Below are 25,025 nucleotides of genomic sequence, written 5' to 3'. Positions count from 1 at the left end.
ACACGGGAAGAGGGCAAGGGGTGCCTGATGCGTCTCAGGCCACCTGCACTGTCCCGTCTCCCACCCCTGTGGGTGCTTTGATTCCCAGCTCTGGCAGAAAAAGGGCCTGAACCACATCAGACAGACAAATTAAAGAGCAGAAATTCTGACGTCTCAGAGTTAACTGCACACAGATCAGGGGAACAGCCGTGCAGGCTGCTGAGACGGCTGACCCCCTGGTGTCACTGCAGTCACCCAGAGGCACTGAGAGCATGCACCTTAAGGCACCGGTAGAGACACACGTGTCACCCTGACAAAGTAAGCTACTGTCAGGAGGAGTTCTGCTATGCCCAGACTCTCGCCCCTGGCCACCTTCTCAGCTATAGGTTGGGAGACAAGGAAAGCAGCCCCCTCCCAGCCCAACCGGGGGGGCAGGGGTGGGGCCAGGGGAGCATCTACGCACGGTGGACTCTCTGGAGAGCTCAGCCCGGATGTGGACAAGGTCCTCTTGCAACAGCCTCTGCTGGTAGGCAATCTTCTCCAGGTGCTGGGGCTGGTCTCGGTACTGCTCCGTCTGTGTGTGCAACACTTCCAGCACGGACTCTAGCTGGTCCTGAGCCAGACCAGGGCCAAAGAGCAAGAGGATAGCAAGACAGTTCCCTGGTGGCCCCTTGCCAGGCCAGAAACTAAACAAACTTGCTTGATCTAAGCAAGACTGAAGAGGCCAGCACCCAGCTAGGGGCCTGAGAGTCAAGGCCTCTGAGTCTAGCTCTGACTCTGTCTGCCCACTGGGTGGCACAAATCGCCTAACAGTTCTGTGCCTCAGTTTCATCGTCTATAAAGTGGGCATAAGGCCATCCACTCCTTAAGGGGATAAACTATGAGGCTAAATCAAAGAACAGATGGAAAACTCTCTAAGCTGTTGAAGAAGAAAATTATAAGCCAAGTCCTGTTGTTTAGCCTAAGAGATTTATTTAGTAGTTTCTTCTCAGGTATGGAATCACTGTCATAATTAACATCTTGGCCAGACTAGGACTGAGGGTTAAACCATTTTATTCACCATTAAGTGATCTTTTCAATATTCTGGATTAGGTAACAAATTACCTTTCTTGGGTGTTCCTTATAAACTATACTCCTGCTTGAATGTTAAATTTTTATTTCTAAAGTTTAATTTTAAGATGTTGGAATGTTCAATTTATGTATTTAAAGTACAATAAACCAACCCTTTTTTAAAAAAAAAATTTATAAACTTTTGAGTATCACGAATATAATGCCTTGTTAAAATGCAGAAAAAAGTTCACACAAAGCGTCTAAGAGACCAAACATCAGTGGCTACCAGTCCATCCCTCCTCTCCACACTTGCTTCCTCTCCAGCCGAGATCCTTAGAGGAAAGGAAGCTTAGGAAGAAACAACCTCTGCCGCATTATGACTCTGGCCACTTCCCCCAAGGCGGCCCCCATCCCTGGGGTTCAGGGGTGTAGCATCATCACTACAAGCCAGGCCTACCTCTCAGGGCTGCTGGGGAGAGCTGGGTCGGGGCAGAATTAAGGTTGGGGACATGGTATTTGGAATAAGTAAGCTGAGGCTGCCCCACAAGGCTTCCTCTGGGTTCAGACAGAAACCCCACAAGATACCCTTAAAATTCAAAGACATTGCTCTGGATAAAGTAACACCTGCTGTCCAATACTAACACGAGAGTCCAGTCTATACTGAGGAAAGACAGGATGACAAAAGCCCCGCCACCCAGCCCAAGATTACACAAATCTGATACACACTTTGTTCTCCTTAAGGGCTCGTATCTTGTCTTCCAAGTCCTGGAGGACCCTATCTTGTTCACAGAAGACGCTCAGCTTGACCTGTGAACAAGAGCAGTTTGAAGAGGGCCTGGGCGGACGAGCAAAGGGCACGGCCTTGGAGGGTGACCCGAAAGCCTTTGGCTACAGAACCACCCAAGCCCTGCCTGAAGCCGCCCACCCCGGGCTCGGGGGCAGTGGGCAGGCGGGGGCCGGCCTGTCGCCCCGCTCACTCACATCAGCGTCACTCTCTGCGATCTTCACTGGCTTTAGACTTCGGTCCTTGAGGAGATCCCGGCCTGTCATCTGGGAGGTGAGCAATTTAGAGAGGATTTAACCACGGGGTTCAGAATCAGAACTCAGGAGGGAAAGTTTACCCTACAACAGACAGGTATGGAAATCTTGGCAGTGGTAGGGAGGGTCACGGCACAGAAAGGGAAAAAACGTGGGCAATACCTGCTTTAATTTTATGCTTATTTCATTTCAGGGAAAAATAAATGAGATCTTACCAGTACTCACAAAATTCTCAAAGAAAATATAGACTTTCAAGTTAAGAATCAATAGTCAAGTCTTAAATTTGGTCCAAATGAGTTCACTATGAATCACAGAAGATCTGCCACTGATAAGAAAGAGTTCTGTTACTAAATCTGGGGTCAAACATAATTAACAGAAGTCCATGACCCCGACCCGGGGCTATGGAGTGAGTGGACCAAGAAGAACTAGTAAATCCCTTGGGCATCATTGAGCCCTTAGTTCAAGGAAGTCTGAGCAGCCCACACCCCCATGAATACGATCAGCCTTCCTCATTCTCCACTATTTAGCAAGAGGATCTGGTCAAAGGTAGAAGCACCTGGGTGATTCCTGGATGGGGTTTTCAACTGATCCCTGAATAGCTGAGGTTAGTCGGAACTTACAATACAAGTTACCCTGTCCTCTCAAGAAACGAAACCACAAAGCAGCAGACAAAAACCACCCAAACTTAGCGGCCAGTAGAATTTCACAAGATCTGCCACCTTTTCCCAGACCAGTGTGGGCGACATGTCGCCCTTCACTCACTGGCCCCTACAGTAACTCTCTAGGCCATGTTTTCATTTCTACCAAATCTCCTTCTTTGTCAAAAACTGCAGGAGCAGAGGGACCTTTTTCACAGATGCACCCCGATGGCCAAACCATGGTCAGGGATGGCCAGGTCAAATACCCCTTGTAGGGGAGGCCATCTTGCTGAACTCCGGTTTGCAGATCTGGCCAGAGAAACGGAGGGTGGAGCCAGCCGCAGCAGAGAGAGGTGGTATGTGCACTACACAGAAGGTCCCACTACAGATGGACACACGGCTGCTGGAGAAATGGCCCTCACTTCCTCCCTACTCTATCCAGTCTGTGCGTGTGAATCAGAAGCAGAAACAGATTAGCAAACATTCCCCTCAGAATTCAAAATCTGCGTACCCAGATCCAAAGGTCAAGGTCAAGGGAGAAGCCCTCTTCACGCTGTGAGCTGAGGGCCGAGTCTGGGCTGCAGACCCACCCCCACCCGTTCCCCTGCTCCCTTGGGTGGCACAGCGGATGACAGGAACCACTGTCTTCTTTATCCTGGGGGAAGTCAGCCCCGGACGGAAGGCCTGGCACTCTGGAAGGCAATTGGCAAATTGCTTACTGCCTCCCAGGTAGGTGAAAGGGAAACATATGTAGGTCAATCCTAGAAGGAAGTAGAATCCAGCCAAATTCTGCTCTTCAAACTGGCAAATTACGAGTACACACACAGTCACATAGTCACAGAATACACTGACCACAAGAATTCACAAAAGCAGACTGCGCTGGCTCCTGCAGTGGCAGGGGGTGTGTGGAGGGGGCAGGGAGGGAGGGGAGTGAATCTCGGGGAACCAGGGACAGCTGAACTTCCCAGGCAGGACATGGGAGCCCAGCGGGCAGAGGGTGGGGTCCTTCACTCTGCGTCACAGTCCTTTGCCAAAGTGAGGGGCCATGTGCTTGTCTGCTTTCCCAGGGGCTGACCCTGGTTCGCTTCCTAGGAAGAAATCAGTTTCAAATTGAGATATGCTTCGGGGATATTTTCCTCTTAGCAAAAATTCTTTCTGTCCCTGAAGCTTTTTCCTGGATGATATGTTTTTGATACTGAAATAGCAAAGGCAGGGAGTCCAACTGAGCAACGCCTCATTTATCCAGCACCGTCAGGCAAGGAATGAGGTATTTCTACACAAAAAGGGTACTTTCAGAAAGCTTTTAAACTTTTTGATGGAAAGCTTTCTGAAAGTATGTCCTTCACTGCCTTCATGGAATACTGAATATAAATTTGACCTTTCTGGGGATGAATCAGAGTCATTACAAAAATCAGTAATACAGAATTTCTTAGAAGTTAGTGTCCAAGACTATTTGCTTATCTAGCAAAATGCTCCAAATTTCTGTGCTTTCATTTCCATTTCAGATTGGCATAAAATGTTTCTTCTCTCAGGATATTAGCACTCTCTCTTTTCTAAGAAGTAACTTTCTTTCTGTCCCCTCTTAATGCGCAGCTTTTAAGGTGCTACAGCTTGGGAATTCAAGTGACCGAGTCTATTAGGATCAGACACTCAGCTGACGGGACCCACTTGCTGCTCTTCTGTCTCCCTCCCTCCATCCGGGCCTGGTACCCATCCAGGGATATCCTGGCACACCTGGGGTCTGTGACTACCAGGGGCCTTAGTAGACAACCTGTTTCCCCTCACTTGACAGTAATCTATTTAGGAGTAACTGTGGGGACTGTCATGTATTTTCTCTGTAACCTCAAAGTCCAGTCCAGGGCCCAAAGTACTGAGGATATTTGAGAAGCGTTTGCTTAGTGAGTCTGTGAATGTAACAAAACCAGGTGTGCTGGCTGTGCTCAGGGCCTAAGTCCTCTTTCTATGGGTAAAGGTCACAGGCTTCAGTGACAGGGGCTATGGGACAGCTCACAGGCCCTTTAAGCTTCTAAATTTAGCTTCATTCCAGAGAATCGAGGCTATTAAACATAGTCACATAGCAGTACGTTACATCTAATTTTCCTTTTCAAATTGCACTTTGTGATAACAATGCTTAAATCCTTTCAGAACATTAACTATGAGTCCACAACTGTGGGTCCAACTAAGTCACCAGAAAAAGTGAAGTTAGTGGGCACTCGTTCATTTGAAAGTCTTGGCATCAGAAAGGAATTAACGGTCACCCAGGCATCTGACTCCCCTCCCATACACTCAAAGACATCTACACTCAGGGCTTAAGATGACTGGACACAGCTCCTGCATTCCCATCTGCAGCCTCCCTTGGGATGCTATAAGAGCTGGCCACGTTTCAGGCACTACCTCTGCATCTCTCAAAGAGGAGGGTGCTGGGGGGGTGGGTGTTTTGTTCTAGTCCAGATCTAGCGCGTTTTCAAACATCAACACTTTGCCCCAAAGTAGAGCCACCCTAATATCAGGGCTATGGTAGAATCTCAGGACACCCCGGCTCCTCCAAGGTGACCAGGAACTGCTGCTCCTTCCCCAAGAACGCATGCTCTAGGGCAGCCCTCACCATGGAGGCAGACGAGTGAGAATGGGAACACAACACAAGCTGGTGGCAAGCTAGGCAAGCCCCCGCTCCGCCCCCCGACGGCAGCACAAAAGATGGAGTCACAAAACACTACAGATGGGAGGCTCAGCCTGGTGCACCAGCCAAAACGCTGAGGGAGTTTCAGTAGAAAGAAAATAAACCGAAAATGACTTGCAGGAAGCCTGGGGGCGGTCAGGAGAGCCCCTGGTTAAGCAAGTGATGAAGTCGGCACTGAGCCAGAAGCAATGGAATGGCCCCGCCTGGAGACACAGATCAGGTCATCTTACGCTTCTCCTGGGCCGACAGCCCCGTGCTGACTTCTTCAGCACTTTGTAAAGCACGTTGATCAAAGGTTCATTATTTTTAATCTGTTTCAAACAGAAAGGCAAATACAACAAAACGTAACAGGTAAGACATCAAACGACATTTGAAGGAGCCAGAATTTGGGGACGTGGCAAGGGGAAACCTTAGGAGGATGTGTGTTGTGTGGTTTTAATGAGTGGGTCTCAACTGGTTATGCTGCTTCCCAGCCAGTGGACCTTTCCAGATTTCAGTTCCCTCATCTGTAAACCGGCCTCCTAAGCGCTGCCTGGAGGATCTTCGTGAGAGCGCCAATTTCAGTGCCCATGCCTGGTTCTAAAGGCAAGAGGGGACTCTGCTTCTTCCTGCGTCCTCCCCCATCACATACTGAAAGATACTGAATCTGTGGTTCAGCATGGAGCCATGCGTTAGTCTCAGCCCCGCCAACATTTTCCACCTTGGGTCTCTCAGACTCTCGCCGCCACACCTAAACGATTGTCTTAGCAATGACGCCAAATGCTTCCAGCTCCCTTGAGGGATCACTCTCCCTACCTGCTAAGACTGGATCTCATCTCTGCCTCCACCACTGTGATCAAATAGGAGCTTTAAAAAATACTGATGCCTGAGTCCCACTCTGAGAATTTGGATGTAATTGGTCTGTGGTGGGGCCTGGGCACTGGGATTCTTAAAAGCCCTTCTGGGTGAGTCTAATAGGTAGCCAGGAGTGGGAGCCACTACACTTTAAGGGGTTCTTAAACTTGTGCATCCTTCAGAATCATCTGGAGGGCTGTGAATATACAGATTTGCTGGGCCCCATCACCAGTGGTTCTCACTAAGCAGCTCTGGGGAGGGATCCAAGATTTTGCATTCTGACAAATCCCTAGGAAGTGCCGACAATGTCAATCTGGGATCACATTTTGAGGATTACTAATTTGAAACCGTTTCTCAGCCACAGCTACACATAAGAAACACCTAGGGAGTTTTTGTTTCCTTCCTTCCCTCCCATTCTTTCCTTCTTAAAGGGTGATACCTGAGTATTACCAATTAAGTCGGAGTCTCTAAAGGGTAAGACCCAAGCATCCATACGCATTTTAAAAACTCACCTGGTTGCTCTAGTTCACGACCAAGGTTAACAACCTCTCTCCAGAATAACAGACCTCAACTTTCTGTGCACAAGAATCCCCCCAGAGCTTGATTTTTAAAAAGATTTTTAGAATTCTGGGCATCATTTCCAGTGATGTCCAGCACCCTCCAGACCTACAATTTTTTAAATCAAGCTCCCAGGCCATCCTGAGACAGATGATGTCCCAGACCATGACTTAAGAGACTCTGCTCCGGAAACAGACTCTGAACAGAGAAGCCCTGATCTCAAGCTCAGTCAGAAAAAGTCCAGAGACCAGGCACCTGGAGCCACTGATAACATCCCTCACCAGGGACAAGAGCCTCTCTGGGGCTGATGGCAACCTGTTCCACCTAATGTGGCTGCAGGTACCCTCCCCCCACCTCACTTTCCCAGCTGTGCTTTCCACTTACATAAAAACAATTCAAGCTGTCAATAACTGCAAACCCTCACACCTGCTCTTTAGACCTGGCTTAGGTGTAGGGTTCTGAAGAGCAGAACGTTAATGCCAAAAATACAACTCAGTGAATACAACTTCAGGGCAGGCTTAGTATCAGTACATGGCACATGGAAGAAAGGAGGCAGGTATGAAGTTAGTCACAGGGTTCGAATCTCAGTTGCCTAACTTTGCAGAAATTACTTCTCTGGGTAATTTGATTAGTGTGGTGGGGATAATAATTCGTATTTACTCGCAGAGGATTTAAGTAAGACGATGAACATCAGGTGCCCAAACATTGCCAGGCAGGAACAGATGCTTGATCAACGTGAAATCCTTTCCACCCTGGCAACACCAAGTAAAATGCCAGGGAAATAAACATTTCCAAAGGTCACTAACACACAGCATTTTTTAAGACAATGGAGTCTGCTTCTACTTGATCCTTTGGCACCCCAGAAGGAATGCTCAGACCAGACTCCACAACACATGGGCAAGCACACACCACCAACGGGATCAGCTGATGGGACATGGGCTTGGGATCCTCAAGTCTGTGGCATTTGGGATAGAGACACGGGGGACCCTAGGCCCACCTGCTGGGGGCAGGGAGACTGTCTTTCTCCAGAAGGGCTTAGCTCTCCTCATGAGGACCCAGGAGGAACCTCTCCCAAGAAGCTGGTCGCAGCAGGGGTGTGCTCAGCAGCATCTCTGCGCCCAGGCTGGGCTACACACCCATTCAGATGTCAGCCTTTCTGAAGGTGACGCACAGCGCAAACCCCGGCATCTTTCTCCACATGTGCTGCTGGCAAGCCAAGTCTCTCACCTGCTGGTGCTGTCACGGGGGATGGGTTCTCTCAGAGGAGCTGAGCAACCGGAGTAACAACTATAAGAGCAGGGGAATGCCGGCATCAACACAGCTGTTTTTCATGACAAACAGTGACAATTTCCAATCACGAGCTACTGTTTTGGTCGCGCACGGCTCCGAGCTGGTAAAGACACAAGGATGTACCTTGCCTCTCTCTGTCACACCATGCACATTTCCTGGCAGAAAAACCCCAGTTCAGCTCCATAAAAAACCTAATGCCTTTGGGTCCACAGTAGTAGAGGCAGTATTGTGAAAGCGGCCGGGAGGCAGGGGGCTTAAGAGCACGAGTTTCAGAGTCAGCGCTACACCCAAGTATGGATTCCTCAGTGACTACCAACACAGCCTTGGGAAAGTCGTTTATTTCCTTGAGGTTCGGTTAGTGAAAACTATAACACCACCTCCTTTATAGGGCTACTTACAGGGGTTACTTAATTGACTAGAAGTGAAGTAACACATGGTGACTGGCACGCATACCCTCTGTGGCTATTCAGCTTCAGTGGGGAGTCAGGGCTCACAGGGCCTTCTGGCTCTGCTCCATTATCCTGTGCCTCAGTTACCCCTCCCCTCTCTCTCAATCCCTTTAGCTCAATACAGGTTTGAGCCCTGGGTCTGGAAGATCCCCTGAAGGAAGCCATGGTAACCCACTCCACTACTCTTGCCTGGAGAATTCCATGGGCAGAGGAGCCTGGTGGGCTGCAGTCCATGGGATCACAAAGAGTCGGACACGCCTGAAGAGATTTAGCACACACACTACAATCTTTAAACCAACCTGAGCTGGATCTTCAGCCTAGGACCTGCTGTGAGATCAGCTATCCCACACAGATGGGAATCAGAGGACAGCTATTTCCTATGACTCTGGCTCAGGCACTTTATTAAGTTCCCTTGCGCCATGCACCAAGCACGCTGAAGAGCTCCACAAGGCACACTTGTGCTACCGTGAGCCACGCCTCTCCCACAGGCCCAGATAACATCACGGATGCGCTACAAATATTTGTGCGTGGCCTCCGTGGCCCTGAAGCCGGAGAGAAAGAACTGAACGGGGGCACGGTGAGGGCAGGGAACAAAGATGTGGGATACCCAGAGCAGGGGGAGATCGGGGGCTGCTGATCCTCACTCCAGGTCACGTGGGGAAGGTGGGCATGGCGGAAGGGCCTGCCCAGGGTTAGAGGCTGCCCATCTGGCCCATGCCACCGTGTCTGAGCACTTGGCATCCTGAGGCCTGACTGCCACCACCGACAGCACTCACTCATGTTTTGCGTGACCTAACGACCACATAAGCTAGAAGACATCCTGGTTTTGAGAGAACCCTCTTTGTTCAGCTCAACTATGAAAGCCAAGTCTGACTTTTGTTCACTGCACCTTCCTTCCTAAAGCCTAGGACAGATTCAGGAACCTAGACGATCTGCCCCCACGTCCCCCGAGCCCCAGCCACACCCTGGCTCCCACTGTTCCCTTCCCTTTAATTTCAACCAACCCGAGCCTTCTGGTTCTTCAAGGCTCCAGACACATGCCGCCTCCTCCAGAAGCCTTGCCGACACATCAGCCCACGGGGATCCTCACTCTCTCAGATCTGAGCACTGAGCCAGACACATCTTTATACACTCCTTGCCATAAATCTGTGTTATTTGAGGACATCTTCCCCCAACCCAGAGCATTTGGAAGTTTCTCAAGAAAGCCTCAGTTATTCTTTTGCTTCTCCCCCAGTTTCTCTGAGCTGGGTATGCACAAACGTCAAGTTATTAACAGATAGGTAAGTTAACTGAGCGATTCCTAACCAAAGGCCTCGATCTTGCCTCAGAGTGGGGAGGCCTCTCATCTGCTGCCTGAGGACCCAGAGTTCATAGTCCTGCTTCTGCCAGGCTGGATGACAAGCCCAGGTTAAAAATCTGTCAAGCCGGGTACCCTGAGGGCTGAGGGAGGCATGCCTCAGTGGCCCTCACCTGGGTGTCCTCCCTTGGGGGCCCTTGCCCGCCTTCTCACACCCACAGTAAACTAAAGGTCACATTCCTTCAGGCTATGTCCTGGCTCAGGCATAAGAAGTGCTTTTCACAGTGGGAGCTTTCGGAGAGCTGTGGGAACAAAACAATAGCTGTTCTCTTCCCGGCAGAATGCTTCCTGCTTCTCCAGCAACTTGCCCAGCTCTCTCTGTGCTCTGGAGGTTGATTTAGAGCCTGAACTTCATCACCTACAGGGAGGGGTCTGGTGTTCATCTCCTAAACACGGGTGGAAGACCACAGTACCCCTCAGGGCCACAGGATTCTGTGTGGTACCTGCTCCCCCAGCAACAAAACTGAAGCCACTAAACCACCAGTGCCTGAAAATACACATCAGGGACACCTGTGAACCAAACCTACCCCCCCACCCTACTGGAGGCTCGGAAGAAGCAACTTGGTATTATTTGGAGAAACCTTGTGGTTCTAACCAAGGACAGGAAGAGAGCAAGAGTATGTGCCCTCATTTTGTAAACCAGAAACCTGACAGCAAAATTCATAAGAAACTAAGAGCCCAGAGTCTGACAGGTTATAAGAAATAAAACTCTTCTGAAAGGGAGAAACTTCCGGTTATAAAATAAATAAATCATGAGGCAGTAATATACAGCATGGTGACTATAGTTATTAATACTACATTGCACATTTGAAAGTTGCTCAGAGAGTAGATCTTAAAAGTTCTCATCACAGGAATAAAGAATTCATAACCAAGAATGGTGATGGATGTTAATCAGACTTACAATCACTTCCTAATACATACAAATGTCATTTTGTTGTACACCTGGAACCAATACAATGTAATATGTTAATTATATTCCATTTAAAAAATGAAATTTTCAAAGCCACAGCAACCAAAGAAAAAAAATCAAAAACACCAAAACAAAACTTCCGCCTTCTGATTCAGATAGGAGACATCTTAATTTGAAACCCAGATTTATAAGACCTGCAAGGTCTCTGGCTTTGGGGCTGGTCTCCGATGAGGCTGACACTCAGAAAGGTAAGCGCCAAAGAAAGCAGACCCCTGAGGCCACTCACCTTTAGGTCCAGGTACTCCAGGTCTTTCTTCAGCTGGAGGTAGGTATCGTCAGCCTTCAAATGAAGCAGAGAGAGAAAAAGAGCCAGCTATGAAAACCCAAAGGTGTCCCTTCGAGTGTGAATCATTTACATGGTGCAGCTTCAGGGACAAGAGACCACAGGAGAACAACATATCCGAGCCACAGAGGAAGCACAAATGTCTTGGTGCAGTTCAGAGCCCCGCAGCATGGCGGATCTCACTGGTCCCCCATGTGGGGAAAGCCAGCGTGCCCCCACCACGGGCTGGGGACAGTCTGAGGGGGAGCAGGGCGCCAGCACACATCCCATCAGAGGGCTAGGACAGCAGCGCAGCTGAGGTGGAGGGGAGCTCTGGACACAGAGCTGGAGGGGTCTGCCTGGAAGAGCACAGGCTACGTTCCAAATCTGGTCGTCAGGCCTCTGCACCGCGCAGAGGAAAATGGCCCCTGATCGGTGCGGACTGGTGCCCAGAAGAGGCATGGAGATGATGCACATGGCCCAGCGAGGTCCCCTTAAGACCTTGGGTTCCAGGAGGATAAGCACCTGGGGCTGTATAAAGTCCCCGGGAAGTTCTGGCTCCATTTGCTCGCATGAAGTCGAGGTGGCTGTGCCGAGAGCTAGATCAGGAAGGTCCAGGCAAACCGACCTGCCTGCGTCATCTCTGACAGTCTGTTGAGTTCTTCAGTATAATGACCAGAAGCAGTGAGAATAAGAAAAAGACTCTCTGATTCCCTAGAACTGGTGCTTTCCACGTAATGGATTACAGAAGCTAACTGTGAGGCAGAGGGACTATGAAAGCTTCAGAAAAACAGTCCCGGCACTTTCTCAGCCAGCTCAGAGGCCTCTCAGCAAGCCAGGGCTGTGAGAGTGGTCTGGGTTTACAGCTCTGATGTAATACCAACAAAAACAGGGACTTCCCCAGTGGTCAAGATGCTGTGCTTCCACTGCACGGGGCATGGGTTTGATCCCTAGTCAGGGAACTAAGATCCCAAAAGTTGTGTGATTAATCTTTTTAATCCCAAAAATTAAAAAATAGACTACAGGCTTGCTGAAGTATTTTATAAGAATAAATAAATAATGCTAAATGTTTAGGCAGTGCTTTAAAGCATAAGAAGGCCTTAAGGACCACGGCCAGGGACACCAGTGGCTTCCAAGATCTTATTTCTGACCCTAAACTGTCTCCTCACCCATTCCTACTTCCTCAGTCAACCCAGTTCCACAGCAGATAGCACCAAGCAATGTTATTAAAAAATCACCCAAATTCACAACTTAGGATTTTTGTATGTGTTACCTTAGATTCATTTTTCCAAAGACATTTCCTTAGTCCTTCAGGTCCCACTAAAATAGGACAGGTAAGCAAGGTGACAATCCCTCACCCTCCTCATCTGTCCTCTACCTATTTCTGTGCAGCCGGGAGGCCAGCCCTGTGCGGGCCAGCATTTTCTTTAGGATGATGCCCAGGATGCCCAGGAGAACAACTTCCTGGCCACTTAAGGAGCTTGCCTGCAACCCCCCATGTCTTGGAAACACTGTGCCAGACAGGACCTGCAATTCGGCCCTGGCCTTGCATGCCCCTGACTGCAGGATCCTGGGCAAATCACTTCCCCACCTGTCTCACCTAACCTGTTCCAGGTTACTGTGAAGTTCACCAAGCTAAGGGGTGTGAGGATGCTCTATCAATCAGCAGGGCACTGTCCAGATAAGAGGGCATGATGCCTTCTCCTTCTGGGCTGACACACACCTTTCAGCATCGCAATGAGTGCCCAAGGTGGCAACAAGGATGACAACCAGCACAGCCCTTGGACGTGACCACACACCAGCCTGGCAATCACTACTCACAGGCAGAGAAGCCACAGTCCAGGTCCCTCACACCCCATGCAGCCTCCCTCGCTGCTCCCAAGCACCAGGGGCGCGGGGCCCATGATGGCCGCACGGTGTCCGGCAGTAGCATCCAGAAGCGAACAGGCAGGAACAAGGGAGAGAGCCAGACAGCAGGACAGACTCGAGCACGGGCACAAGGGAGCACAGGCCGGCAAGGCACTCCCTGGTCCCCAGGGTGGCCCCCAGCCCTGAGAGGGTCCACCAGCGCTGACCTGGCAGGAGGGAAAGGTCAGCTGGTGCTGCAGTAACTGGCCGATGGCGAAATTTCGCACAGTGGCCAGCCTGGCCTGGTGCTGCCGTAACTGGGCGAGCAGCAGTGACAGCTCCTCCAGCTGTGGGTGTGCAAGACACAAGGCAGGAAATGAGCCACCGCGGGAGCACAACGCCGTCATTACTCTTCACCCCGCTGCAGGGACAGCACTCATGTGACACCGGTAAGTAATTATGGCACTAATTCTGTCATTAGGACAAATAGAGGGCCGGCAGAAAGGGAGATGCAGGAAGTCGTGTGTGTCAGGAAACAGCCACCAGCAGTGCAGCCTCACCCAGACTTGAACTTTGAAGACAGGGAACTCATCAAAGCAAACGCAGGGAAGAAAGGAGAGATGCCAACAGAGGGGAAAGGCAGGTGGCTGGAGAACACTGCCCCAAAAAGAAGACACACCACATCCTCCTCCATTCCACATTGTCTTCCACTTTCCCCAAATTCTCCCGCCGACCTCGGGAGGACCCGGTCCCAGCGAGTCGGGCCTGGGCAGCTCATTGACTTCTCTGAGCCTCAGTTCCTCATCTCTAAAATACAGATTGCCTTTGGCTCCCGGGAGAACCCTGACGAGACCAGCCCTTTGCAAGCTGGATCAGTTCAGTCACCCAGACCGGGAGAGCAGGCGCTGCTTACCGATTTTCCGTGTAAACTGGGAGCGCTGACAGTGTGGGTCATGTAACCCATGGAGGGCATGGAGCGTCGGTCCACGTGAGAGGAGTTCTGCGGGAGAGGAGACCACACATCACACGGGGAGCCAGGCAAGGCTGCAGCGCCAGAGCGGAGCCTCTGCCACTCACCATCGGGCAGCCGAGCCTGGGCCAGGGTCCCTCTCTCAGCCTGACTCTTCACCTGTCTAACGCAGACCCACACCTTCCGCACCGGGTTACAAAAATGCCTAACTGTGACAGACCCCCGAAAGTTCAACCTTAGGTCGGGTTCTTATAAATAACTCAACTGGTTGAACACGGACATCTTTCCCTGCCTTTCGAGCTGCAAGAAAGTAGAGTTTGAGTTGTGTGACTCTGTGCAAGTACGTTCACCCCTTAAGGCCCAAGAGTTCTCATATGTGAAATGGGCACACAGGGATCTCCTGCTTTCCAAAAATTTGTTACATGCCACTTTGATTTTACAAAAGACCTACCTTCAGTACCTGTTTTTTGATAACTGAAATCCAAAGGCGATTTTCGCTTTTACAGAAAAAGGTAATTGCTTCTTTGCTTTAGGCCATCTTGGCTTACAAAAGCTTTCATAGGAATGCTCTACCTGCAGACAGCAGGGACACCTGAGAAAACAGCACCCACCTCACAGGGCTGCGGCTAGGATTAAAGCCTCCAGTGCTGCTCCCAGTGCTACAGCACAGAACGGCGGAAGTGTTACCTAGCATTACCCTGCATTGCTCGAATTGGTGTTCAAACCACGTGAAGCTCCAGCGCCATAAGGCGGGGCCTCCCGGCAGCTTGGCTGGGCCTCCGGAGTCTCACCTTGGCGGCGGGGCCCCATGCCTTCCTGGGAGAAGCCCCCAGCGAGATGTCCACGCTCCTCCTCTGGTCCGGCGGCTTCACAGTGACCCTCTCTGCCGGCGTGTGAGGCCGCCGGGGCGGGAAGGCCCTCGGGGGCCCCGGGGGAGGGAGGTCCGAGGGAGACGGAGGCACGGAGACGGCGCGGGGCACCTCCAGCATGCTCCTGCTCCGGCCCTGCTCGGGGAACTCGGGGGCGCAGACAGGGGCCGTGGGGCTGCCGTGCCGGAACTGCTGGCGCTGCTGCCACTCGTAGAGCTGCCACACGGTGCCGTCCCGGTGCGCCCGGCGCTCCTCGCTCGACATCTTCAGGTGGCTGGCTCGGTCCTGCGCGTACTTGTAGTCGCTCGGCAGGCTGCGCGGAGGCGGCGACGAGCCCCCCGGGGGCTGGCGGCCGCTCCTCGGCAGGGTCTGGTAGTTTTCGGGGAAGGACGGGTGCTGGCCGGGACCCTGGCGAGGGAGGGTCTGCTCCGGGGGCAGGCTGCGGGGAAAGGGGAGGGCAGGTCAGGGGAGCTGCAAGGCGTCGCCACGCGCCGGGCCCTGAGGGAGCCCTGCCGGAGCCCCAAAGAACAATGGCCCATCACTCACCTCCGCCCTCAGCAGAGCGCTCCTGAACCACCGTCCCCATCAACCCTGCAGTGTCAACCCCCTACCAGGCCCGCCCGCCCCACTTCGGTGCAGCAGGATCAACCTGCCTCCCTCTCTCCCTCCCTCTCCGTCTCGCCATCACTTAGCTCTTCCCACGGGTGTGCTTGTCTCTAGGAAACGCCTCACCGTTTCCTCCAGTCACCAAGATGCTCCCAGCACCACGTTCTGGAGCTTCTTAAAGGAAGTGGCTGGCATCCGCTCCTTCCTTTCCCCATTATTCTAGTCCAGATCCTGATGAACCCCTGCCTCCCAGGCAACTTGGCTCCGTTGGTAAAGAATCTGACTGCCATGCAGGAGACCCCGGTTCGATTCCTGGGTCGGGAAGATCCCCTGGAGAAGGGATAGGCTACCCACTCCAGTATTTTTGGGCTTGCTTCCCTGGTGGCTCAGCTGGTAAAGAGTCTGCCTGCAATGCTGGAGACCTGGGTTCGATCGGGGTTGGGAAGATCCCCTAAAGAAGGGAAAGGCTACCCACTCCGGTATTCTTGGCCTGGAGAATTCCAGGGACTATATAGTCTATGAGGTTGCAAAGAGTCAGGCACAACTGAGCGACTTTCACTTTCACTTTTCAGACAACTTGGACACCTTTCTATCTACAATCCCTGTTGTACGCAGTCAACTGCTTGGATCCAATCACTCCTGTACTCCAAAACCATCAAGGGTACCCTGCTGTTTATGAAGCAAATTCTAAACCCCTTCTCCTGATACTCATGGCTCTCTAGCACCTGACCTCAACCCTCACCACCCTGCTGTTTTCTCACTGCTCCTCCTACGCAGGCCATGATCAAACTGGGGCAAGTTGAGCATCAAAGGCCCAACATTTAAAAAGGCACCCCCTCTCAGCTGCACCCCTGCCTCACCCTGACTTTGTCCGGCCGCCTACATCCTTGGGCAACTTCAATCCACCGGCTGTGTGACCCTAGGCAACTTACCTGGCTGCTCTGAGCCTCAGCTGCCTCACTACAATGCGAGGAAGGACGACTTGCCTCCTAAGGCTGAGCTGAAGAATGAATGAGGCAGGCAGAGACCGCAGGCTCCGTGAGACACAGACAGTACCTTCACCAATGGGTGAGCCCTTCCAGCTTCTCTCTCCTTGTTCTCACAGTTCAGTCCCGTTCAGTCGCTCAGTCGTGTCTGACTCTTTGCGACCCCACGAATCAGTACTGTTCATCTTTTCCCTACGTGCACGGGCTCATCTTGCCTACTGCCAACTTTCACTCATTCTTCAGGACACACGCCTCTTCCATGGAGGCCTTCTGCAGTGCCACAGACCTCGGGGTTCCTGCCCTGCTCTGACCTAATTACTGTACGGTCTGTAACTTTTCCAAGGTCCTGAATTGATGTAACCTTTTTCTGCTTGTAAGCTGTCTCTTCCCCAGCCAAGCCATAAATCCCAGGGGGGCAGGAACTGTGTCTCACATTCTGTGGTGCTGTCCACGGTCTGAGAAAGTCCTGACGCATACCCAGCCCTTCAACATATACAAAAGCTGGACAGGATCATGAAAATCACTACCAACCAGCCATCTTATTTTCTAAAAGAAAAATTCAGCAAGGGGCCAAGTAGAGGGTTTTATTAAACCTTGAATTTATTAAGCCAGTCTGAGAGGAGCATGATGTAAAAAGGACAGGTTTTTAGAATTAGGCCCCGGCTGGAATCCTGACTCTGCCTTTTTCAATTTTATCTAACAAACCTTTATATTGTGCTTACCAGGTGCCAGACCTTGTCGTAAGCCAGTGCTACTCACAGCATAGTCCAGCAGCCTCAACACCACCTGAATTTGTTAGACATGCAGGTTATCAGGCCCCACCCAAAATCCGAAACCCTGGGGCTGAGGCCCAGCCACCTGTGTTTTAACAAGCCCTCCAGGGGCGCATGTTGGAGAAGTGCTGTTCTGTTTCTAAAGTCACTGCATCACTTCCTACCTATAGGACCTCAGGGTAGTATCTTTTATGTCCTCACTCTCCTTACTGTAAAATGGGGTCATAAGAACTATTTAATAGACTTTTGTGAGGATTACTAGTAGTTGTCATTCAAAAGTGGTGACTTTTGGAACTTCCCTGATGGTCCTGTGCCTAAGACTCTGAGTTTCCAATGCAGGGGGTGCAGATTTTGATCCCTGGTTGGCGAAGTAAGATCCCACATGCCCCATGGTGAAACCAGAAAAATAAAATAGTGACTTTATTATTTTTATTGTTACTTTTGAAATTTGTTGTTGTTTAGTTGCTAAGTCATGTCTGACTCTTGCAACCCCCTGGACTGCAGCCCACCAGGCTCCTCTGTCCATGAGATTTTCCAGGCAAGAATACTGGCGTGGTCTGCCATTTCCTCGTCTAGGGGATCTTCCAGACCTAGGGACTGAACCCATGTCTCCTGACTTGGCAGGTGGATTCTTTACCACAAAGAAGCCAACCTTTGCAATTAAGGAAGGTAATTTCAAGATCTCTTTGGCACAGACTCCTTGAGCGTGTCTCCTTGCCACCAGGTGGCAGGTTTGCTGCGGATTTCTCAGAGGGGACTGTGTTTGAGGAAGGGGCAATGTGGCAGCAGTGGCAGAAACCAGGCCAGGGGCTTCCCCCCGGGAGTTCGTGACCGTTCTAACCACCGCTTCCTCCACCTGAAGCAAAACGCAAACTGCAAAGCACGTCCCAGCCCTGCTCACCCCGTAAACCTCTTCAGTCTGGCTCTGCAGCCCATTCCCCATGCTTGCCTATGGCGTCCAGATGGTCCACCCACCCAGTAACACAGGGCAGTGCCCCCAAGCCCCCAGCTCATCCTCTAGCCTGTGCCCTCTGCTCATACACTGCCTGCCACCCCTTCAGTGCTGGCCGTTGGATTGTGTGACTCAAAAGACCCCCGTGTAATAGTAAGTCCTGGTGCCAGAGGCCAAACCACCACTAACAGATGGTAGAGGGAAGGACACAGTGGATAGGGTTGTAAGATGAGGTAGAAGTCCCCCAGGAGCAGGGAGGCACACCCAGAGCAGCTGTCCTAAGAGCAGACCCATTTGCTGGATCCCAACCTCAGCCTTATCCAAAAAGCAGACTCTACACTTCCTGCCCTCTGCCATGGGCCCTCCCTGTTCCAAAAGGCATCTAACTACATTTTCTGATACAGTCCCTGTAAAACAGTCATATCAAAATGTGAAATCAGTTCTTATAACCAGTTACTTATACAGCAGATGGCACTCCCCTGAGCTTCCACACTGACTGCACAGGCCTCGTGGTAACGTCTGCATCCCTGACTCTACCCCCACCCCTGCCTTTTATTATACAAGTATGCATTATTTTAAATACTAGGAAAACACGGAAGGCTAGAATTTCAAATCAACCTTATAGAATGTGGTCAGATTCTAAGGCTGTATCAGTCTGCCCTTGCAAACCACCATTCAAAAGGAGTTTAATAAAGTGAAATATAATAGACACCTCCATGTACTGAAAGAACTGTTAGAAATAATTCCTTGTGCAGTCTAGAGTCGTGAATACAAGATCATATTACACTTCAAATAACCCTCCTTGCCAAGTCCAGCGTGCTCCAGTTAATGAGATTAGCAGAGTCTCCATCATACAGAGCATGGATATCCCTCTTCTGTATTTTCAAACGGAGGAGCTTCTTTTATTAAGCAGCCAGATCTACTTATTACTTGACTGTAAAAGATTATAAAAACATCATTAAGGGGAAAATAGAGATAACTCTGATATGTAATATGCAATCCCTCTCAGATACATGTGAATAATTAAAGACAGTGCTCTCTTGACCTCAGAGGTTGACAGCTTGCTTCTCCAAGGGTCGTCTTCAACCCCTAAGCCCACTGAGCACTGCTTCCACCACGAGGCTGAAATTCCTCTCACTGAGTACACAAGGACCTCCAAGGCCAATGAGCCGTTTTCATCCACAGACCTCATGTCTGCCCCTTAGATAAGAATGGCTCCACATCCTGGGGACAGTTCAACACCTTCCCCGGCCACCTTTACCTCCTTGCAGTTGGCTTCTCATCCTTTAGCTCCCTGCTCTGCCCTCAGCCCCCAACAATGTGCAGCAGAATAGCCTAGGTCTGTGGGCTGCCAGGCACATTTCACAATCACCACTTATAACTGCATATCAGGTGCACAGCTTTTGAAAACCATTTCTGTATCCCTGTCACAAAGGTTTATCACTGGCCATGGCTTCTTTCTGGTTCCCTTCTGTCTTGCCCTCCCAGTACTCTTCCTTCTGACTTAACTTCAAAACTCTAGCTCTATTATGAAGGTCCACCCATCTAAGGCCCATCAAGCAGCTCGGTGAAACCAAAGGCCTCTGCTACTGAGCACAAGACCAGCAGAGACTGTGACATTTCAGATTCTCCTTCCAGGTGCCCAACCTCCTCAGAAAGCACCACACCTAGGGAGCAAGCTGTTGACTAGACTCGTTCCAGATGAATCCCCCCTCACCATACCCCTTTTCCTCCTCCGTCTCCTACTAGACTTCTTTAAGCAGTCTCTGCTGTTGCCCACCCCCTGGGGCTGGAGATCCTCAGGCTTCTGCCATTGAAAAGTGAAAGTCACTCAGTTGTGTCTGACTCTTTATGACCCCATAGACTGTAGCCCACCAGGCTCCTCTGTCCATGGGATTCTCCAGGCAAGAATACTGGAGTGGGTTACCATGCCCACCTCCAGGGGACCTTCTTGACCCAGGGATCAAACTCACGTCTGCCAGGATCTCCTGCATTGCAGGAGGATTTTTTACCCATTGAACCACTAAGGAAGACTCAAGTCTGCCACTGGTCCTCTGCTACTGTTTCCTCCAAGCCATTTATTCTCAACCCTGAGCGCATGTTAGAATGACCAGGGACAGCGGGTATTTTGAAAACTCCTGATGCCCAGGCTGAAATTGGGATCATCAGAATCAGATTTCCAGGCAGGGGACACGGGCCTCAGTAAATATCAAACCTCTCTCATACACTGGTATCACCTGGAGAGACTTTAAAACATACAGATGCCCTGACCTTGCCCCAGACCAAAGAAAGCAAAATCTCTTGGGCAGGGCCTCAAATGACCAAATTGTGCAGCCAGAATTAAAAACCAACTGCTTGAAGTTTTCAACCCTGGGTAATCTCAACTACTGCCTGGGCACATTACCACCTCCATGGCAGTGACTTCCAAATCTCTCCCTAAGCTGAATTCACATTCTCTAGAACCTATTGCTTATTTGCACATGGCCATTCCACAGGTACCACATTCCTCTTCAAGCTTAGCCCTCTCTCCCCTGCTCAGTACCACACCTAGCTATTAACCACGTCAAACATTAAGGTTAACCTCAGCTCCACCTGCGGCCCTCCTCACCCTCCAGTGGATGAATCAGTTCACCAAGCCCTGTACCCACCCAGTCTCAGCATCCATGTATCCCATCCATCCTATCCCCACAATCCTCATCACCTTCACTGTTTTCACTGAGATCTTCCCTGCCTCCTACCCAAAATATGACCACTTCATACTCGACTGTGTTCTTTCCAGACTCCTCCACTTAACTATCTTCTATATGGCCATCTGGAGAAGGAAATGGCAACCCACTCCAGTGTTCTTGCCTGGAGAATCCCAGGGACGGGGGAGCCTGGTGGGCTTCCGTCTAAGGGGTCACAGAGAGTCGGACACGACTGAAGTGACTCAGTAGCAGCAGCATATGGCCACCAGAACAAGGAGTTAACTGAATACAGTTTTCAGAGATAATTTGAGGGTGGGGAAACAGGGACACTTTTGGCAGGGGTATAAACTGAAATAATACTGTTGAAGGTCAATTTTGTAAAATCAATCAAGATCACATATATTCTCTGACTTAGTCATTCTACTTCAAGTAATCTGTTCTGCAAGTATACCTGCACTTATTTGTAAAGACAATTGGCCATGGACATTGACTGCTGCATAATCTGTAATAGCAAATGTTAACAATCAACCTAATCTTCCATCAACAGAGAAATGGTATAAAGATCACTGATTATATTCATTAGATGAATATAGTGCAATATTCTGAAACATTTCAAATTAATAATCTCAGTCTGTATGTCTGATATGGAAGGTGAGCCAAGATATGTTAAAATATCTGTATTTTCATTGCTATATTAAAAGAAACAAAGCGAGAAGAAGAACATGGATTTTTGTTTTGTTTTTAACACAGCGGTTGTTCGTCTGGGAGTAGATCTGTGTTTCTGAGATAAAATAGAAGGGCACTTATTTTTTAGTATTTACCCACTGTTATTATTTTGATTTTTTACCTTATTAGTAAATTACTGACTATTTGAGGGCCCTGAATAAGGGAGATTTACACATCTTGCTCTGAGTTTGGTGATAAATTAGTAATGAGTACACAGAAAACTATGGTCCAGCAGTGAATATTTATATTTTACATTATGTAACTATGTAAAAATTGACTAGTGATCTAAATAAAAATTATAGCTATATTATAAAGCTGGAATAAGAGTAAGTATGTTTTTGGAAAGGAAAAGCAGAGATGGGAATATGAGACTTAAATCTTTATTTTCTAGAGTAGAATGTCAATAGCTAACTAAAACTGAAAAATCAAGAAACCAAGCAGTATAAATATCTTATCTGGAAATACAGAGATAAATACTGAAAACTACTAAAAAAAACTTGACTGTGTAGTCTCATTTTGCATGGTGGTACCTCAGAGTCCCTTGGGAAATTTCTTCACCATGTACATGGATCTGCTGTGTTAGAACTGGGAATAGGTAAGGACTCAGTTCAGTCAGTTCAGTTCAGTCGCTCAGTCGTGTCCGACTCTTTGCGACCCCATGAATCACAGCACACCAGGCCTCCCTGTCCATCACCAACTCCCGCAGTTCACTCAACCTAACCTTAAAATTAGATAATTAGATTAGATTAAATTAGATTATCTAGTCTTAAAATTCTCCCCAGCTATCCTGATCCCTCTTCCCTGCTGCTGCTGCTGCTAAGTTACTTCAGTCGTGTCCGACTCTGTGCGACCCCATAGACAGCAGCCCACCAGGCTCCCCTGTCCCTGGGATTCTCCAGGCAAGAACACTGGAGTGGGTTGCCATTTCCTTCTTCAATGCATGAAAGTGAAAAGTGAAAGTCAAGTTGCTCAGTCGTGTCCAACTCTTAGCGGCCCCATGGACTACAGCCTACCAGGCTCCTCCGTCCATGGGATTTTCCAGGCAAGAGTACTGGAGTGGGGTGCCACTGCCTTCTCCATCTTCCCTGCTACTCTTCAAACCACTGTCCTAAATATTAAAAGCTATCACGCCACACTCTATTTTAAGCTCATCAGTGGCTTTCACTAGCCTTCAAGATTACATCCAGCCTCTTCATTCAGGCTTTTCAGGGCCAGACCCACGCCCCGCCTCTCTGCTTCTCTTTCTGATTTCTCTTGCTTTCACCTGCCCTAGTCAGCCCCAGACTGACTTCAGTTCCTGAGAGTTGTTGTATATAAGAGGAAACAGCTAACTTACCACGAGTAGCTTCTGTCTGACACACCATTTCCTCTGTTGGATCGCCCCTCTGTTGTAACACAAAGTGCTGGGATACCACCTATGCACTCAGGGCTCCCCATCAACATGTCCAACCAGATGCCAAACCTCCACACCACAATCCACATCCACCTGCCTCCCAGACGTCTCCCCCACTGGAGATCTAATAGGTTCTCAAATTTAAACGTCTAAAATGGAAATCCTGATTTGCTCCCCCCAACAAACTTGTTCCTAAGACTTCCCCATCTCAGCAACCACTCAGAACAAATTTTGTTCAATTCAAAATTTGAGGAATCATCCTTGTTCTCCCTTTCTCTTATTCTGCACATCCAATTCATGGACAGGCTTTTCTGTCTCAACCTTCAAAATGTACTGCAAATTTATTTCTTTCTGTTTCCACCATCACCAGGCTGTCACCATACTGGACTACTGCAGCAGCCTGTTCCCTAGGCTCTGATCTTCTTTGTGAATCAGATCGCACCGTTTACCCGTTCACAACCTTCCAGCAGCTCCCCCTATTGCTCTTTCAAATAAAATCCAAATTCCTTATCTTGGAGTATGAGGATCTGCATGATACAACCCCTGCTAGCATTCCAATCTCACTCAGCAGCAAAGTCACTAAGAACTACCTTCTAGGGGGTCTACCGAGTCTGGCATCAAGAACAGCAGCTTTCCCCTCATGTGTCCTAGGGCAGTAGCTGATTTCAATAAGACACAAATTCTGATCAAACAGAACTGACACCTGGTCTGTGTCAGGCGGGAACTGGACAGTATCTCAGCTGCAACACCAAGGGCTCTCCTCACCTGACCCACGGCAAGGTCTACCAACTGCTCAGGGAGCTTCCATTGTGAGTTCTCCACCGTTTAACCTCACAACAGACCACCTGGATCAGACTACAGACTTTCTGAATGGACCACAACTTTGCTGTCTCGTCTCCAGCCCGAGGCTTGTTTTCGAAGCCTGAGCTTGGTGAAGGGGACCTGTTGTCTTCACAGTTTAAACACACAGTGGCTTCTAAGAGCACCGGGAAAGCTGAGTGACCCTGAATTCTGCACGTTCAGAAATGCGTCCTAATGAATCTAAAATTATAAAATACAGACAGTGCTTTGCAAATAGCAAGCGATGTCTTCCCTCTAAATAATTAAAACCACTTCTTGAAGGAATGGGTATAATAAAGCCGAATGTCAACAGTGCCTGAACACTTCCCTATGCCTGGAATTAAAAAGGGATCTCTATTTACTATTAATTGCTACAACTATATCCCGGATGCAGAGAAGTAGCGAAGTAAGAGGAGAAGACCAATTACTCTCTATAAGCTGACAGTCTCAAGGCATGCTCCCTGGGGCATGGGGAACCCCCATTCTGTTATGTAATCTCGGATGAGCTTGGCAGGCTCACGAACAGGCTCTGAACTCCTGTTTGCCACTGATCTGTGTGCCCCAGGCAAGTTCCCTTACTCCTCCAAGCCCCAGTTTCTGTTTATAAATTGAGGCTCTTACCCTTCCTTGCAAGGTTGTTGCAGGGATTTATGGAGATAATGGGATAAAGAGTTTAGGGCCAGCATGTACCCAGCCTGTGCTGGGGAAGTGACAGTTACTGTTACAACGTTATTACGCTCACTAGCAGCAGCGATCCTGAAGCTGTTACTGACCTCCTGCCGTCCCCCTTCTGGGCCTTTGCCCACTGCTCCACTTGGGCCAGGCTGCTCTTCCTCTGGCTGTGCTTCTCAGGGTTGGTCCTGGAAGGGAAGGCCCGCTGGTACCCGGCAGTCCCGTTCTGCTCTCCTGGGCCAGATGTGACAGGCAGCACTCCATTCCTCTCTGCCCGCTGGGGCTGAGCCTGCTGGCCTCTTGGGCCGCTGGGTAAATCCACAAACAAGGCGTCCTCTTCGACTTGTGAGTACGGGGACCTGGCCTTGTTCCTGTCCCGCTTGCCCTCCAGTGGGTCCCTGGAGCGGTACCGGTCTTCCTCCTGCTCCCGCCTCTCGAATCCAAAGGAATCCTCGTGGCTGCGATAAGGACAATCCCTTGCATGTCCGGGTCCCACGCGGCCACACTCTCGACAAGACTCTGTGTGGTTGGCCTGGGGGACCGCCTGCCGCTCCACCTTCTCTGTGTCCCTGCAATGACAACAGCACGTTCAGCCCAG

General features: G+C 49.9%; 1 protein-coding gene across 9 annotated transcripts in view; it reads right to left on the bottom strand.

The window, feature by feature from the left end:
• The window catches only part of PLEKHA7 (pleckstrin homology domain containing A7), a 220,398-nt gene that overhangs the window by 23,026 nt on the left and 172,347 nt on the right, over positions 1-25,025 (bottom strand). For 6 of the 9 annotated variants that reach the window (XM_088843054.1, XM_055423282.2, XM_088843055.1 and 3 more), the window contains 8 exons: positions 24,529-24,996; positions 14,715-15,231; positions 13,867-13,953; positions 11,070-11,123; positions 5,616-5,696; positions 2,011-2,079; positions 1,756-1,836; positions 443-592 (listed from right to left, as the gene is read on the bottom strand). In XM_088843054.1, the coding sequence (XP_088699180.1) occupies positions 443-592; positions 1,756-1,836; positions 2,011-2,079; positions 5,616-5,696; positions 11,070-11,123; positions 13,867-13,953; positions 14,715-15,231; positions 24,529-24,996 (1,507 nt within the window). Of the gene's footprint in view, positions 1-442; positions 593-1,755; positions 1,837-2,010; positions 2,080-5,615; positions 5,697-11,069; positions 11,124-13,180; positions 13,301-13,866; positions 13,954-14,714; positions 15,232-24,528; positions 24,997-25,025 lie in introns of all 9 variants that reach the window. The other 3 variants (XM_055423280.2, XM_055423286.2, XM_088843056.1) reach the window with 2 other exon arrangements.

Source organism: Moschus berezovskii, chromosome 14 (genome assembly GCF_049115385.1).
Source record: "Moschus berezovskii isolate FMDL1 chromosome 14, NW_MosBer_1.0, whole genome shotgun sequence".
In the NCBI taxonomy this organism is placed as follows: domain Eukaryota; kingdom Metazoa; phylum Chordata; class Mammalia; order Artiodactyla; family Moschidae; genus Moschus; species Moschus berezovskii.
Note: the sequence above shows the minus strand (reverse complement) of the source record. Positions and strands in the feature narration are given on the sequence as shown.